The 15,335-nt window shown below is 38.7% G+C and overlaps 2 protein-coding genes and 1 non-coding gene across 18 annotated transcripts in view; 2 read left to right on the forward strand and 1 right to left on the reverse strand.

Annotated features, from left to right (window-relative positions):
- afdna (afadin, adherens junction formation factor a) overlaps window positions 1-4,201 on the forward strand; it is a 110,495-nt gene extending 106,294 nt beyond the window's left edge. For 14 of the 16 annotated variants that reach the window (XM_028040515.1, XM_028040519.1, XM_028040516.1 and 11 more), the window contains 2 exons: window positions 1,550-1,634; window positions 2,643-4,201. In XM_028040515.1, coding sequence (XP_027896316.1) covers window positions 1,550-1,634; window positions 2,643-2,799 — 242 coding nt within the window. In that variant the 3' untranslated portion in view covers window positions 2,800-4,201. Of the gene's footprint in view, window positions 1-1,549; window positions 1,635-2,642 lie in introns of those variants that run through there. The other 2 variants (XM_028040526.1, XM_028040525.1) reach the window with 2 other exon arrangements.
- A 958-nt stretch (window positions 4,202-5,159) lies between these two features.
- Window positions 5,160-5,242, forward strand: trnal-cag (transfer RNA leucine (anticodon CAG)). The gene has a single exon. It is a non-coding gene; the product is annotated as a tRNA-Leu (tRNA).
- A 282-nt stretch (window positions 5,243-5,524) lies between these two features.
- tdrd15 (tudor domain containing 15) lies at window positions 5,525-14,603 on the reverse strand. The gene is made up of 5 exons (XM_028039657.1): window positions 14,426-14,603; window positions 12,734-12,803; window positions 6,542-12,220; window positions 6,288-6,421; window positions 5,525-5,824 (listed from the first exon to the last, which is right to left on the reverse strand). The coding sequence occupies exons 2-5, from the start codon at window positions 12,763-12,765 to the stop codon at window positions 5,811-5,813; spliced, it is 5,859 nt and encodes a 1,952-aa protein (XP_027895458.1). The 5' UTR covers window positions 12,766-12,803; window positions 14,426-14,603; the 3' UTR covers window positions 5,525-5,810.
- Between the last annotated feature and the right edge of the window lie 732 nt (window positions 14,604-15,335).

The raw sequence follows: 15,335 nt of genomic DNA on the forward strand, positions 1-15,335 counted from the left end.
AACGTATCAAGGTCAAACGCTTCCTCCCAGTCCACGAAACATGTAAACACCTTGAAGAACTAGAATTGGGTCTTTGAAGAGGATAAAACATTTGGTCAAATCAAAACAGAAATGGTTCCCAAAACGCAAACATTTTTCTTAAACACTGTAGGGAACCTTTGCCATTGCAATTAAAGATGAGTTTACTTTGAGGAAATGTCCACATCTTTACCAGGAGTACCTCTGGGTGTGGAGGGAGCTGCTTCTGGAGTAAAAACCAGAGTTAAGATTCATCCGTTGTTTCTCTGAAAGCTTGCTGCTCTCAGGTTGAAGCAGTAAAACTAAATGTTGTTTCAGCTGGAAAATCCCAACATTTTTTGTTCTCTAAAGAGGAAGTGGTTGGCATAGTTCACTGTTTTTCCAGTTGTCATAAAAAAGACCAAAACCAACACTGTGGGGTTCACTCTTATACTTGCTGAACTGAACCTTTTGTTGTGAAACTGGATGGAGATCCAGAAAAGGAAGCAGGGATGTTCTTTCAGTGTAGTTTGTGAACGTTTATTGTGCAGAAACCTCACGAAAACAGCCAGAATCTGAGTGAGGTCAAGCAGAACCGGTGCTTCAAAAGACTCGAGGTGAAATGTCTGTCAAATGCCGACTCTTTTTTTAGGTTCAGTTCGCTTTAATCGAGCTCTGGTTCGTTTGGGGAGATGTGAATACGCATGTGAACTCTAGTCTGCCCACAAAATTAGGTCTTTGTTCGGTTAAAGTGAACTCTGGTGCGGTTCAAATGCATTGGTGAACGACAGGTGAATCAGAGACCGCTCCAAAAACAGGAAGTGGACTATAGCGCAGGGCATTCTGGGTAAATGCAACCAAAACAAGCGCGAGTTTAGCAATAGCAGGAGAAATGGCTCAAAAGAGAAAAAATCTGATGCCACTCCATTGTTGTTTACATTTTGTGAAGAAGGAAGTTGCGCTCATTGTCATCTTCTGAGGTAGAGAAAAGAAATCCGATTTTAATTAAAGAACCTTTCAGTTTGTGGTTTTAGACTTTTAAAAAAAACAAAGCTTATTCTGTGAAATGGTTGGTTTTGGTGTTTTTCCCGCTTAAAGTGAGGCCATCGCGGCGGTCGTTGCTGAGACACAGGGACACATGAGCTGAGCTCCTGAGCGGCGTCGGGTCGGGGTCACCAGTTGCACAATAAGGGTGACCCCGACCTCAGATCCCGGCCCACGCTTCCACAGACCGTTTTCCTGCTTTGGATCGGCCGGCGCTCTTACTGCTCCTCTTCCTGCCTGGAGAGATCTGAATGTTTCTGCCTTAATGCTTCTCAACGCTGCTCTTTTTTCTGCTCAAAGCGGTCTGTGGGAAAAAATAACAAAATAGAGATTGTATGGAGAGGCTGCTGGGTCTCAGCTCAGAGTTTTTAAAAATAAATATAATCAGAGTCTCTCAGCCATCACCCAGCAGCCTCCACCTCAGATAGCTTCAGTTCCTCTGTGAATGCTGACTCATGTTGTGCTGCTTTGTTTGTGTGTCTGCTGCGTGGCGCCCGAACATCAACAGGGTTTAACTCGCACACTGGAAACTCGACAGGAGTTGTAGGATCAGGAGAGTTCTACAACGACCCGCGAGACAAATGGACAAAGAGGTGAGCATTACATCGTCTTTCCAAGCACAAACTGTAAGCTGTAAACGTGTAAATAAGCAAAATATAAATTATACCATTTGATTGATTTACAATGAAACTGCCTGACTATTCAAATTGAGATTTTTTTTCTTCCAACTATTTGAAAACAGAGTTGTGTTCTGCCCTCTAGTGGCTGGAGGTTGGGTCAAATTTATGGGGGGAATTTCAGAGTTGGAGATTATCTGGAAAAAAATTTTCCAGTTTTTTTTTTTTTAATCCTAAAATTTCGGGTATCTGGGTAAATAGAATAAGATAAGAAAATAAGATTGTTGGGAAAAGATTAAATATTTTTCAGTTTTTCTTCAAATCAAGCCTGAAATAATAAGTTGTCTAAAATAAAGGACATTTTTATCTTAAAAACAGAATCTTTTTGTTTAGTTAGAATAGTTCTTGCTTTGTTTGTTTAAATAATTGTTTTTGACTATTTTAGTTTATAAAAATGCCATTAAAATACCCACCTTTTTTATTTATTGGTATTGATCACACTAAATCTGCTTTTAATTGCTGTATTAAAACTTGTCTAAATACAGCAAGTCTTTTCAAATGACCACTGACATAGATCCTGTTTTTATTGCTGGAAACATATTAAATATTTTTCAGTTTTCTTCAAATTGAGCACAAAATAAATAGAAAAAAACATTTAAAGTTTGTGATCTACAAAAAAATTATATATAAATATTTTTAAAAATCTAATATATATATATATATATATATATATATATATATTAGATTAGATATATATATATATATATATAAATAGTTCAGTTTGAGTTTTTTGTTGAGTAGGTAAAAAAAAGTTTAGTTTTTAAAATGCCATGAGTAATTTTTAACTGAAAAAAACATCCGCCTTTTTAAATTGGTTGGTATTGATCGCCCCCTGGTGGCGTCACAGAGACACTGCAGCAGCTTTTCTGTAGCTCTGGTGTTGAAAACGAGTTTTTCTCATTGTGTGTTTGTGTCTGTGGTCAGTCAGGAGCAGGAGAATTCGATCCCCAGCGACGCTCCGGAGAGTTTGACCTTTAAGGAGCGCCAGCGCCTCTTCTCTCAGGGGAAAGAGGTTTCCAACAAGGTCAAAGCTTCCCGGAAACTGATGGAACTGGAGAACGAGCTCAACACCAAGCAGTAGGCTACCCAGCGCCGCCTTAAATCCACCTTAAGGAGGTCCTGGGAAACGTCCAGATGGAGCAAAGCGGCGCTCTGAGTACCACTGACAGCCTCCTACCGGTTCTGATTTTTATTTTTATTTCGAGATAACTGGACCATTCACCTTTTATTTTTATGACGTAGCGGTATCGTTGGAACATGGCAGACGGTTCTAGTTTCAGATTCGTCTAAGTCTATCAGCTACATAATAATGAAGCACTGTAAAAAAGTTTTAATTATATCTGATTAGAGAAACACAACAAACGGGGGATATATTTTTGTTTGTAAAATGGTTCTTGGGGGATTTAGAAAGATTTATTGTCGTTTAAATTTTTTTTAAATAGCTTCCTGAAATATGAACAATTTTATCATATTTTACTCTCTTTTTTTGTTGTTTTATCTTTCAGTTCCTTCTTGCCAGCAGAAAGAAACATATTTTATTAATTTTATCCATTTTTTATTTTATTTTAAAGATTAAATTCTCAATGAGAGGAAACACTGTTTTTTCACTCGGTAGCGACAGAGAGCGGATTTCTTTCGTTTTTGTGACGTCTTAAGAGGAACTGGAGGATGGTAAAGGGGTCTGTAAGTGCACAACTTTACTGTAAATATTCCGGTCCATAACTGTCTCTTTTTACTACTGTGGAAACCTTCCAGGAAACTAAAGAAAACCGGAACGCTTCCGTGATTAACTTTGAATTTTCAATTCAGAAAACCCAACAAACCTCTCGTTTTCAGTGTCCCCCCTCCCCACCTGGTTTCCGAATGTTGAGTTTTAGGTTCTTTTAAAGGTAGTTTTTTGCCGAGTTGTGTGAAATTAATTTGATTTGTTCCCCAAATTCAATTCAGAAACACTTCCACTCGAAATGTGATTAGTGTTCACAATATTAGTAAAGGAAGAAGAGCTTCTCTTCGAATGCTTGTTTGCTTTACAGGTATTTATTTCAAACCTTGTAGGAAAAAGTAAAACATACATGCACATATTTTAGTATTTACTCTGTATCTGCAGACCTTTTTATTCCAGAGAAGTGGATAATATTTGGGACCTCTTGACTGTGGTAATCTTTTTTCACAGAGAGCTTCAGCGAAACGTGACGGTTTCACATAGTAAACGGTTTCCCAAAGTGTCGACACTCTTCAGCTGAGCTTTAAACTCTGAGTGACTCCATCCTGTGTGAACGGATCTTATTTTTTTTTCATTGACTGGAGATGAAACTGATTCTACGTGACGATGAGATAAAATGCTGTTAGTAACCGACCTGTAGAATCACTACAAGCATTTCCTCCTCGACTTCTCCCTCTAGGTTTCAAAATGAACTGAATCATTTAAATGGTTTCATGTTTAGCCTTTTGTAAATCATTAATAAATACAGATTTTTCAACAATGGGGCCTGATAATGTTTCATTTTTTCAGCATTTTTCATTTAAAAAATGGTTGTAAGAAGTCATGTTTTTTTTTTTGTTTTGCTGCCAAACAAGCAAAAATATATATTTTTAATTTAATTAACCAAAAATACTGTATATATGCACAAATACCTCAATTACAAAGTTTCAATTAAGATTCATTTAAATATTGTCAAAATTAAATTCTGGTAAGCTTTTGTTAGACTGAAACACATTTTTAAATCCAATATTTACATTTTTTTAAATTGTATATATTTTAACACTTAGGGCCACCGAAAAAAAAGAAAAGAGTTCTGAGATTAAAGTCAGAATTTTTTTTGTTTTTTCGGTGGCCCTAATCCTCTTCCGTACTTTTTGTTTTCGAGAAATTTTCAAAATAAAATTAAGTCACAGTGAAGATAAATGTGCCCAAGTTAAGTATATTAAGCAAATTTTTATCTGTCATAGATGAGAAGGATCAAAATTAAAATGACTATGCCATACATCTTTAAAAATTGAAACATTCATAAGGCAATTTTAATATAAATTTAAGATCAAATCAATTCAGAATTTGAGTCACAACTGTAAACCCAAATAAAAATCTTTTGTATGAGGGAAAAGATTTTAGCATGAACGAAAATATTGTATACTTTACACCAAACGAGTTCTGTTATCGACGTAAACAGAACTCAGAACAGAACCAACATGAAGGGGATGGAACTGGCGCTTTAGAAGCGGGAAATGTCCAGAACTCTCGCGGGAAGAAACGTGTTTTGGAAATTTTGTTCTGAAAGCATAAGCTTTCTTTTACTCAAAAGAAAACCGAAAGTATTGCGAGAGTCATCGTAGCTACACCCATTTTATGCGGATATGTATAGTTTCAGACGCACCAAAAATATAAGTGGTAACACGCAATACTATGTCCGTTAATATTATGGCTGTCAATACGTCATTGCATCTGTCAGGATGGCCGAGCGATCTAAGGCGCTGCGTTCAGGTCGCAGTCTCCCCTGGCGGCGTGGGTTCGAATCCCACTTCTGACAACGTTTTGATTTTTCAATGCATTTTTTAAAAATTGTTTTTCTGTGATGATCCTAAGTTCATGCCAGTTGTGTTTATTTTGAGTCATTTATCTGCATAGCATTGACCTTAGCCAAGACGAATGGGAACCCTAAGCATAAAAGACTATAGGAAATAAGTTTATATAAACATATATTCTTTAATAGTTTCACATCTATGTGAAGAGAAAATTTGAGGTTACACAGCACATTTACAATTCTTGTTCCATAACACCACCAAGAGGAGCAAAATGAAAATGCAGGTCATTCATTTCAGGTAGTTTATTTCAGACAAGCACCAGAAAATAAAAATCTCCAAAAACAAATTATCACATTTGAGGAGCCTCTAACAAATAATGTAATTCTCCAGAGCAACAAACTTTTACTAAGTTTAAGGAATGAAAAGGTTTGAGTGAGGAAATTATAATACAACAAACATAGTCAGCCACAAATCAATACAACCAAATGTTAATACATATAAATTTAAATGTAAACTTCTGTTGTGTGGCTGATTAAAAAAAAACACTGCAGCAAACATGTGAAGAAGCTTTCTTCACATCAGGAAACCTGTTGGAGAAGAAAATAAAATTAATAACACGGCCATTGCTGGTAGAAATGATTCCAGGCTGAAAATAAATACTGCTATACTTTGTCCATGTCTTATCCAAACTTCTGGAGTTGTAGCCTAACTGGGTTTGTAACACATAATTTTCAAACATTAATGCAACGCTGGATGGAAATAAGTCTTTTGACGATGCAGAAATTTGATGAAAAAATGCCACAGCAAACGACTAATCAAAGCTAAGATATTAGTGTGACCTAGCTTTTTAAGAGGCAACTTACTTTTACCAGGCAGTGTAAAAGCTTTCTTCAAGGCCATGCTCAGTTTCTTGTTTTGTCTTATAGTGAACAAGTTGCATTTTTATGCAAAACTACTTTATGAAGTACCTGCATATCTTATGTTGTGAAAGATCACCTTCCCACAGCCAGTATTTATTATTTATTGTCTTTATAACTATTTGTTTCTTACATTGACTTGTTCTGGACTCTGAGTTGACTGAGGTGTTCACTTTGCACCCATCAGTAGCCTCAACTTCACTGTAGACCTCTTCTTCATCGGTATCACAAACTTGAGGTTTTTTACATGAGCTCAACTCCTGAAACCTTTAGGTAAGAGAAATGCAAATAAAAATCTTAAATATACTACCAACATAGCATGGTTTTGTTAAAGAATCTACATCATGCATCTTATAATTTACTACTAGTAGAATCTGAAGAGTATACCTGCGTCCAAGCAATATGTCCATATAGTTTGCATGTCCAGCATCCACCAGCTTCTTGGCGATATGGACTCCATCAGCAACAATGTCCACTCTCCAGATGGAGTTGGGGCCACACTCTCTGAAGAAAATCTGCAGATCTTTCTTGTACAAACAATCCTGGAAGAAGGCTGCCGCCTCATCACTCCACTGTCCGTCCACACCAGCCGGTTTCACCCCTCTCAGAATGCAGGGATAAGTCATTTTTGGGAGGTTTGCAAGCTCCACTGGAAGCTGCTTCAACTTGGAGAGGTCATGGTATGGTATGACCTCGTGATGCCCATAATCGACGAGTTTCAGGACCACTGTAGTGTCGGTGTGTATGATTTGAGTCCTGCACCACTTGTTCTTGGATTCAGACTTCAACAGGCAGCAGGTACCTGGAACCAGGTGGGCCTCTGGAAGAGAAGGCATATTGCCAGGCAGGTTGTCCAACATGATAGACACTTTATCCATGACGAGGAGTAAATCTTCGAGGACAACACAAAACTCAAAGGGAGTGGTAAATGCAGATGCAAAGCCAGAGTAAGCTTTGTCTGTCTCAAGGGGAGCAAAGAAGAGCAGCTGAGGAGTGCTGGTGTCTGCGGTGAATCCATCTGGTGAAGCCTCATTTTGGGTTTCAGCTGCTAATGCACTCTTGTCTCCATTTTTGTGCAATGAAGCCTTGATTTGACTCATAAGCAAGAGTTCACTCAGGGCAATTTCAACCAGCCAAACTCCATCAGCCTCAGAAATTTGGACAAGTATCAACTTGACCTCAGTGCCTACTAACGGTTTGAGCATTTCATACCAGCACTGAGGTGTTGGATCCTCATCGAGTCCAACACTGTTTATCTTGCACAACAAAGCCAGGTTTGGGACCTCTTTCAGGTCGGTACATTGCTGTGGGACAGGCCCTCTTGGCATTTCTACAGTTATTCCATGATCCACCAGGAAGACCTCAAACTTTCTCTCACGTATCTGCTGAACAACAGCTCTCCGCCACTTGCCGTCCTCAGCCTGGACTAAGCATTTCAGGTCTTGTTTGACATCCTTCTCAGGCACAGTCTTGTACTTCTTTATGTTGTCCTTTATATGTCTTTCCATCGATGTTAGTAAGTTGTTTTCTTTAGTCAGTCTGACATAAAAGCTGCTGTCACTCTGGACTGAAAGAATGGTTCCAGTTTCTGTCTCTCTGGCCTGAACAGTCTGATGGATGAACACATCTGGACAGTCCCTGGAGACTGGGATGGAAGATGTTTTGAACTTCCTGTTGCGCTTTCTTCTGTAGCATTTTTGTCTAACCCACCTGGTGATTTGGACTTTCTGCTTGGGTGATGGTTCTGGCATCAAACCCTTATTCTTTATGGTAGCTGCTGCTTCTCTGTACTTTTCACTTTGCTGACTTTCTTCTCTGAGGTTCTTTTTACAGGGACTTGTGCTTGGAGTGAAATCAGATAAAAGTGACGGAGTCGCTTCTGTGCTTTTTGCTGCAGAGGTGCTATTAAGTGTTGCATCTCTTTCAGCTTCTCCATCAAGAAGCTCAACCTTGACTTGCCATTGATCCCCAATTTGACAGACAAACTCAACCAAGAGTGGCTTCTCTGTCACAGCTTCGATGAAAGAAGCTTCATCTCTATAGGTGCATGTGTTAATCAGTGAACATGGTATGCTAAACCTTGGCTGGGACAGGAACTGCTCTGGTAGAAAGTAGATCTTTTCCTTTCCTACAAATGCTGAGTTTCCGTAGTCCACAAACTCCACCTTGTAGGAGGAATCGTCTTCCTGGTTCTTCACAACTGAACGATACAGAGCACCATCCTCCTCAAACTCTGACAAAACAGCATCACTGACAGTCAAGGGTGAGGGTGGCTTCAAGGAATCTTTGAAGTCACTTGAGTTGAGATCTTCGCCCATTTTCAGGATGGCAGATTCGTCATCTGACACCTGGAGGTAAAACCTACTGGTGGAGTCAATGTGGGACATAAAACATTTTACCCTACATCCAGGATTTATGTTCTTATATGGCAACCGCACCAGTTGGGGCGTTCCTTTTTCCTTTCTGTGCTGTGTTTGCCTTGTATGCTGGTTTCCACTTGTGGACTTGATTTGAGGTTTTATAGGACCAGTCCTCTTTTGATTTCTCACAAGTTCTTGTTTGGCTCTTGCCTTCCTGTTTGGGGCACTACCAAGTGCAGAATTTTTGGCGTTTTTCAGTTTTGCACCGATAGCTTTAGATGGAGATGCACTGTGCACTTTTAGAAGAGTTTTGAATGTGCCTATTTCACATTTTATGCGCTGGTTTTGCTTTTTTGTTTTTCCGCAGCTTACAGAAAAACTGACTGCAGTCTTTGGTTTCTGGGAAAGACTCAAAATGAGCTCTTTCACCTTGTCATTGATGTTGATCTTTCCATCAAACAGCTCAACATCAAATGATCCATCATCCCTCTTTCCTCGTACAACAACTCTCACCAGCTTATTGAGGACTGCATTGATGAGCCACTCCAGGGCATCTGCGTAGAGTTCCTCTGTGGGCACCGAATGGAGGTTGAATCTTACAGCCTGCATTGGAGTATACAATAAGTCTTCACAGCTCCTGGAAATGAACATGACAGACGTTTTCTCTGATATGTTTGTGTTTCCGTAGTCAACAAAGAAAACGCCAACATGCAGGGACGACTGAACACTTAGGGTTACACCCCTGTACCATTTGCCATCCAAGTACTTTGCGAGGCACATCTTTCTCACAACAGCTCCTGTCCTGGCTTGCATGTTTTCAGTTGCCTCTAAGATTTTAATCTCGAGTTCTTCAATGATTTCTGTGTTCCTCTCGAGATGGCAGTAGACTTCACACTGGCTGTTGACATGCGTAACATAGACCTGTTCTTCATCTCCAGGACTTATGTCAAACGAAGAGTAGATGAAAGACTCGGGGGACACATCAGAGTTTTGCCTCGTAGATGAAGTTGCTACTGTTGCAAGTCCCTGCTTGATAAGTGTATTTGCAACGCTTTGCTGTGTTTGAGTGTTGTGGAGAGAAACTACGTTGCACATGCCTTTGTTTTTAACAATCAACAGGGATGAAATTTTACATTTCAGAACACCTTCACTGTTGAGGGCAAAACCTTTCAGCAAGTTGCATGCATGGGGACTCCAATCGCCACAGTATTTTGGATCTGCTGGTTCAATGAGGTTATAAAGGCTGCATCTGAAAGCTTGTCCTTCCAAGCGAAGATATTCTGGCATAATTGCCTGAAGATGAGACGGTGTGACCAGGACAATGGAACCGTGGTCAACCAGCATCACTAGGGCTTGGCTCTTCCTGTTTCCAATGATTAAGCCCCTGTACCAGCATCCATCTTCAGGTGACTTTACAATGCAACACGACTCTTCTGGATGGAGGGGAACTGTGTGAGCTGAGTAATGGAGCTGGATGTCATCCATGAGCTTCTCCAAAGCTTGAGTTCCAACTAGAGCCTGGCACCAGAAGTCAGATGGAGAGTTAATGTGGGAGCAGCGTACAGAGACCTCAAACCCTGGCTTGAATTTTAAAGATTTGTAGCAAGAATGAACTTCAATCTTCTCAGTTTTATTTCTGCACAGGCTCACTTCTCCTTCACAATCCTGCTGCTGCTCTTTTCTCATGTTTGTTTCAGAGCATTGTAGCTGTCTTGCTTTATCCAAAACATCTTGTTTTTTCTCCACAGGTACATGTGGAATGTACTCAGCCAGTTTGGAAGAAATCAAGACCTCGGTCATGCTCTTGTCGCTTCCCATCTCAAACAAGTCGACAACAAATGTGTATTTTTTCATCTGGATTAGGTGGACAAGCAAAGCTCTGCCGGACACCATTTTTCTGAAGAACTGACATGTTGCGCTAGGCCAGACATCATCTAAAGGAAAAATGTTAACAAGTGTGCAACAGACAGCAAAGGGGGATGTGTCAGCAAATGTCTTGGGTATGTTCTTTATCAACTTGTGTGGCACTTTTTCAACATTCCCATAGTCAATAAAAAGGATTTCGGCTCCGTGCTCGAGAACATCTGTCACCACACCCCTGTAGAAATGAAAGTCTTCATTGTACAGAGCACAGCACATTGCCCCTACCTCCGGATTCAGCAGTACATCTTCATCCAGCTTCACCTGACTGAAGTGCTCTCCTATTTTGGCCATCATTTCCTCAAGCTCCTGGTTGCGTTTCTGGGTTCTGATCCAGAAGTGGTTTGGATCCTGAGCATACTCAACATAGCCCATGAAAAAGGAGTCAACCTGAATTTCCTCTGTTTCAAGGGTTTTGTATAATGCTTCACTCAGGATTTTCTCATAATTCTCATATCGATCCTGAGGGGATGGTTCCTCAACATCTGAAAGTGGCTGGGAGGAAAGATTTTGGATTGGCTCTGGTTCTTCCAGGTGTTTGTCTTTAGCACTTAGCACCGTGATGGTATACAAATGATTATCTTTATCAAAACCAGTGATCTCCACATCGAGAACTGCTCCGAGCAACCCTGCCTTGAGGAGACTCATCTGCTGAGTTCTGAACACCAAGTCCTGGTCAGCCAGAGAGGGAAGTGTGCACGGAAACGCCATCATTTGCATTGAGTAAAATTCAGGAGGTAAGCTGTGGACGTTCTCAATTTTTGCTGTCTCAAAGAAACCATAGTCAATGAAGAAAACTCTTACTTGAGAGTTGGCTGGCAGGAGCTGCACAAAGCCTCGGTGCCATCTCTGATCTTTTCCTTTAACTGCACACAGAACACCCAGGTTCTCTGGAGTCTTCTGACTGCATCCTTTGGTTTTGTCCTCACAAATTGCAGCCAGCTTTTTTGAAACTTGCCACAGCTCTGCTGCTGTGTTAGCCATCTGACAGTAAAACAGCCCAGGATGGACAGCAGCAGTTACTCGCACTTCAGAGCATGTCCCAAAACTAAATTTAGGCCCACAGAATGACAACATGTCCTGATATCCCTGCAAGCTGGATGATTTGTAGCAAAATTCTTGGCCTCTTGATTTTTCAATGAGCAGGTCTGGAACTGGCTCCATGTTTTGTTTGAGTGGCACCTCTGTAAGCATGCTAACCAGGAGAAGAAATGTATCTCGGTCCACATGTCTCCCAAAACCATGTCGAACAAGGTCAGAGTTGATGTCAGGCGCTTCAAACAGAAGGACTTTGTGAGGAAGAAATGCTTGGATAAAACCTGTGACATTTTTACCTGACAAGCTTGACAAATATCTTTCAACAACAGAGTGAGAACAATTCTGGAGAATCAGTACATTTGCCAGAAATCCACTGACTATTTTTGGAGGCAGGATGAACAAGTCGTCCGAACAGGAAGATATGCGAGCAATGTCGACACTCAGGACGTTTCCACAATCTATGAGGAAAACATCAAGCAAGTCTTCCTTTCGGTTTTGAACTCTTCCTCTGAACCAGCGAGCTGAGGTCACATCTTCAACTAGGCAGAAATCGGCGACGTCCACTGCGGCTTTAGTCTTTGGTACATTCTGAAGTTCTTGCTGCAAGATGTTGTAGTCCAGTTCACATATGGAAGGGTACTGTCCCTGGAAGTGTATCAGGGTGGCTTCGGGGCTCCAGTCCAAGTGCGTCAAACTGAGATCCACTGACCAAAGGGCATGTTGTGTCAGTACACCTGAATCTTGTGACCTGCAAATTCAAATAGCATCAATTAATAAACAATATTCTATCTGTAATGCTTTATTACATAATTGTAATTTATGAAAGCAGGAATCTGAGAGTGCTGTTCTAATCTTTGGGGTGAGTCCAAAGAGGAAGAACTCACAGCCTGGTGTTTAAACGAGGCTGTGTTTCAAAACATTGATCAGACGTGATAAATGTGTAAAAAAAAACACATTTACTCTGAGACCCCTACATCATATCCGTGCATCTAATTGCCATTAGATGTCACTTAAATTAATAATACAGTCCAGCTATTTACTAAAAAAAAAAAAAAATGTCACAACTGGAAAGTTAATTATCTTGATCTAATGTTTCACAATAGTCCTGACTAATTGCCAGGACTATGTAACTATTCTAGTTTACTGCTAGAATAGTTACATTCTAGCAGTAAACACAGGAAACAACCAATGAGATAAAAACCCAAAGAAATTAACTCATCCACTCCGACTGGTATGTTTATGATTTAACTGTTTTACTTACTTCTCATGTTCTGGTCCAAGCTTGGACTGCATTGTAGCAAAATTAGGTCCTTTCAAATCACCAAATCAACCTACAGGGCATACAGATGTTGTTGCATTTACCATGTTAGTTTTTTATTAAATACATAGGACCCCCAATATTTGCGATGGTTCGGGATCACAGCTGCCTGCGAACAAAACCTCTTCTAAATACACTTATAACTGACTACTTTATACAATATACCTTAATATAATAGGTGCAGTGGAAATGGTCTTAGCACTAGCGCTGAAGCTAATAAACAGTTTTTCTTATTTCTTCTCTGCTGCCAATCAGCCCCAATGAAAATAAATGGTGTTCCATAAAAGAAATGCTGGAATAGGCACATTTCTACAAATAATTTCTACAAATAACAGTATTCAGAGGAAAATCTCTGAATACTGAACCGTGAATAGAAGGGGTCCACTGTATTCTAGTGATTAACAAAAAATCCTCTAAATAATAACATACATAAAGTGACAAGGATGTAACGCATATAAGAAATCTTTTGTGGTAAATGTTTGTGTTATTGAACAATATCAGCAAACGTCCCAAACTAACACCCACACAAACTGAATCTTAAGATGTTATTTGAGGGTAGTTCAAAACAAGATTTCAAGATAACAAGGTGGTTTTGTCATTAATTTAGTAGCTTTTAAATATTCACCTTACTCTACTTACAGTAAAATCTGAACTACTGTATGCAATAGCTTGATATCAGTACTTTAAAAAGTGTCAACTTTAAAAACTGGATTAAATAATGGCCACAACAGGAATAAATTACATGTCAACTAAAGATTTGTACATTGGTAATCTATAGTAGTTTTTTAACCTTCTATAAACATGATTAATGAACATAGCAGTGATCTATTATTATGAAACAAGAAATAAGTTTAGGATTTAGGAAAATCAAAACAAAATAATTTTAAAGTATATTTATGTGCACAAGTTGGAAAATATTATAAAGTATTGGAACCAAACACCTCAGTAACTTTTGGAAAACTAAGTTAACTAAAACTAATCAGGGAACCAAAAGATAAATAAATGAAGCTGTGATGGAGAATTTCTGAAATAAATACAATAAGGCAATTAATAGTTTAGGTTACAGGACCTGTTGACGTGGCATTGATGGCTCATATTGATTTACAGGTGCATAAATAAACGAGGATAAATGGATTAGTAGACGGATGGATAGATGCAACTTTTATAAAGAGCGACAAGGAAAATTTCCTTACTTTATTTCATTATATATTTGCTGCGAAATGCATAAATCCCATCCTTTTTGCAGATTTCACAGAAATCCGGTGTAACTATTTTTTATTTTTGGAATATATTTGCTTTATTAAAAGCAAGTCGGTTTATATTTTTATTAAGATATAAACATTTCAGAATACAGATATATCTAAAATTGCTTTTTACATACAAAAAACAAACAAACAGTTGAACGGTTGTTTTTGATAAAACGAACAGTGACTCAGCAAATTAGCTTCGTTTAGCGGGAGCTAGCACCAAACAGCTAACGAAGCTAACTGAGCTAACACAGACGACCCAAATAATTTTTTTTATCTTAACCCAGTTTAACCGCGCTGGTCTGCTTTAAGACGTACTGATACCAGTAACCGGGAACACTGGTCGAGTTGTGACACCTTTCTGACCGCAGTTAGTGACCCAACTCACCTTGGCGCCCGTGTCCTGCCCGCTGCGACCCGGTAAGTCCAAGTTAGCAGCAGTGGCTGTGAAACATTGCTAGCCTCGGTGAAGCTACAGTGATGCTAATTTCTGATGCGCATTAATGAATCCCGCGTTTCAGCGAATCAACAAACAAATAAATTGTCATCTCGTTCAGGCGGAACAATGAACAAGTTAGTAAATGATAAATAAAGGATATCCATTTAGATAATTGAAATACTCAAACATTGACCCATGTTTCTTTTCCCCCTTAAAAAATACACAAACAAATTAATTTCGTAACTATTGGGCATCTCGCGTAGGTTTAAAAAAATAATAAATAAATTACAATAAATAACTCGCCATCTAGAGCATCACATAAATATGCATTAATTAAATAAGTAACGTCCAACAATATATGGTTATTTTTTAATTTTATATTAATAAATGTATATCGTTTGTGCATAACAAAGAATAAAACCTATTTGTATTTGTTTTGTTTTACATTCATAAATGAATAAAGGTATCAAAAAAATAACAGAAAACCATGTTTGGAAAAAGATAGTTCAGACAAGTCAGACTTTATATATTTAGAAATAGAGCTGCTCTCATTTAGTCAATAAAACCAAAAATATTATTAAAATTCATACAAATTGGGTTTCACTGTTCCTTTTTGCACACTTTTTAATGTTTTTTATGGTTTGCTGCACACACAATTAAACAATCTGAGTTATATATTCAACATTAAGCATTTTGTATTATAAAATATTTGTAATACAAGAAGTTTTCAAAAAAATTAATAATTTATAATGAACGGGAACATTTTTAAAGGGACAGAAACAAGTTCTACATACCTAATTTGTTCCCATGTCCAACATCTTGCAACTATTAAAAACAATTCATATTTCATTTTGTTTTG

This window comes from Xiphophorus couchianus, chromosome 15 (genome assembly GCF_001444195.1).
Source record: "Xiphophorus couchianus chromosome 15, X_couchianus-1.0, whole genome shotgun sequence".
In the NCBI taxonomy this organism is placed as follows: domain Eukaryota; kingdom Metazoa; phylum Chordata; class Actinopteri; order Cyprinodontiformes; family Poeciliidae; genus Xiphophorus; species Xiphophorus couchianus.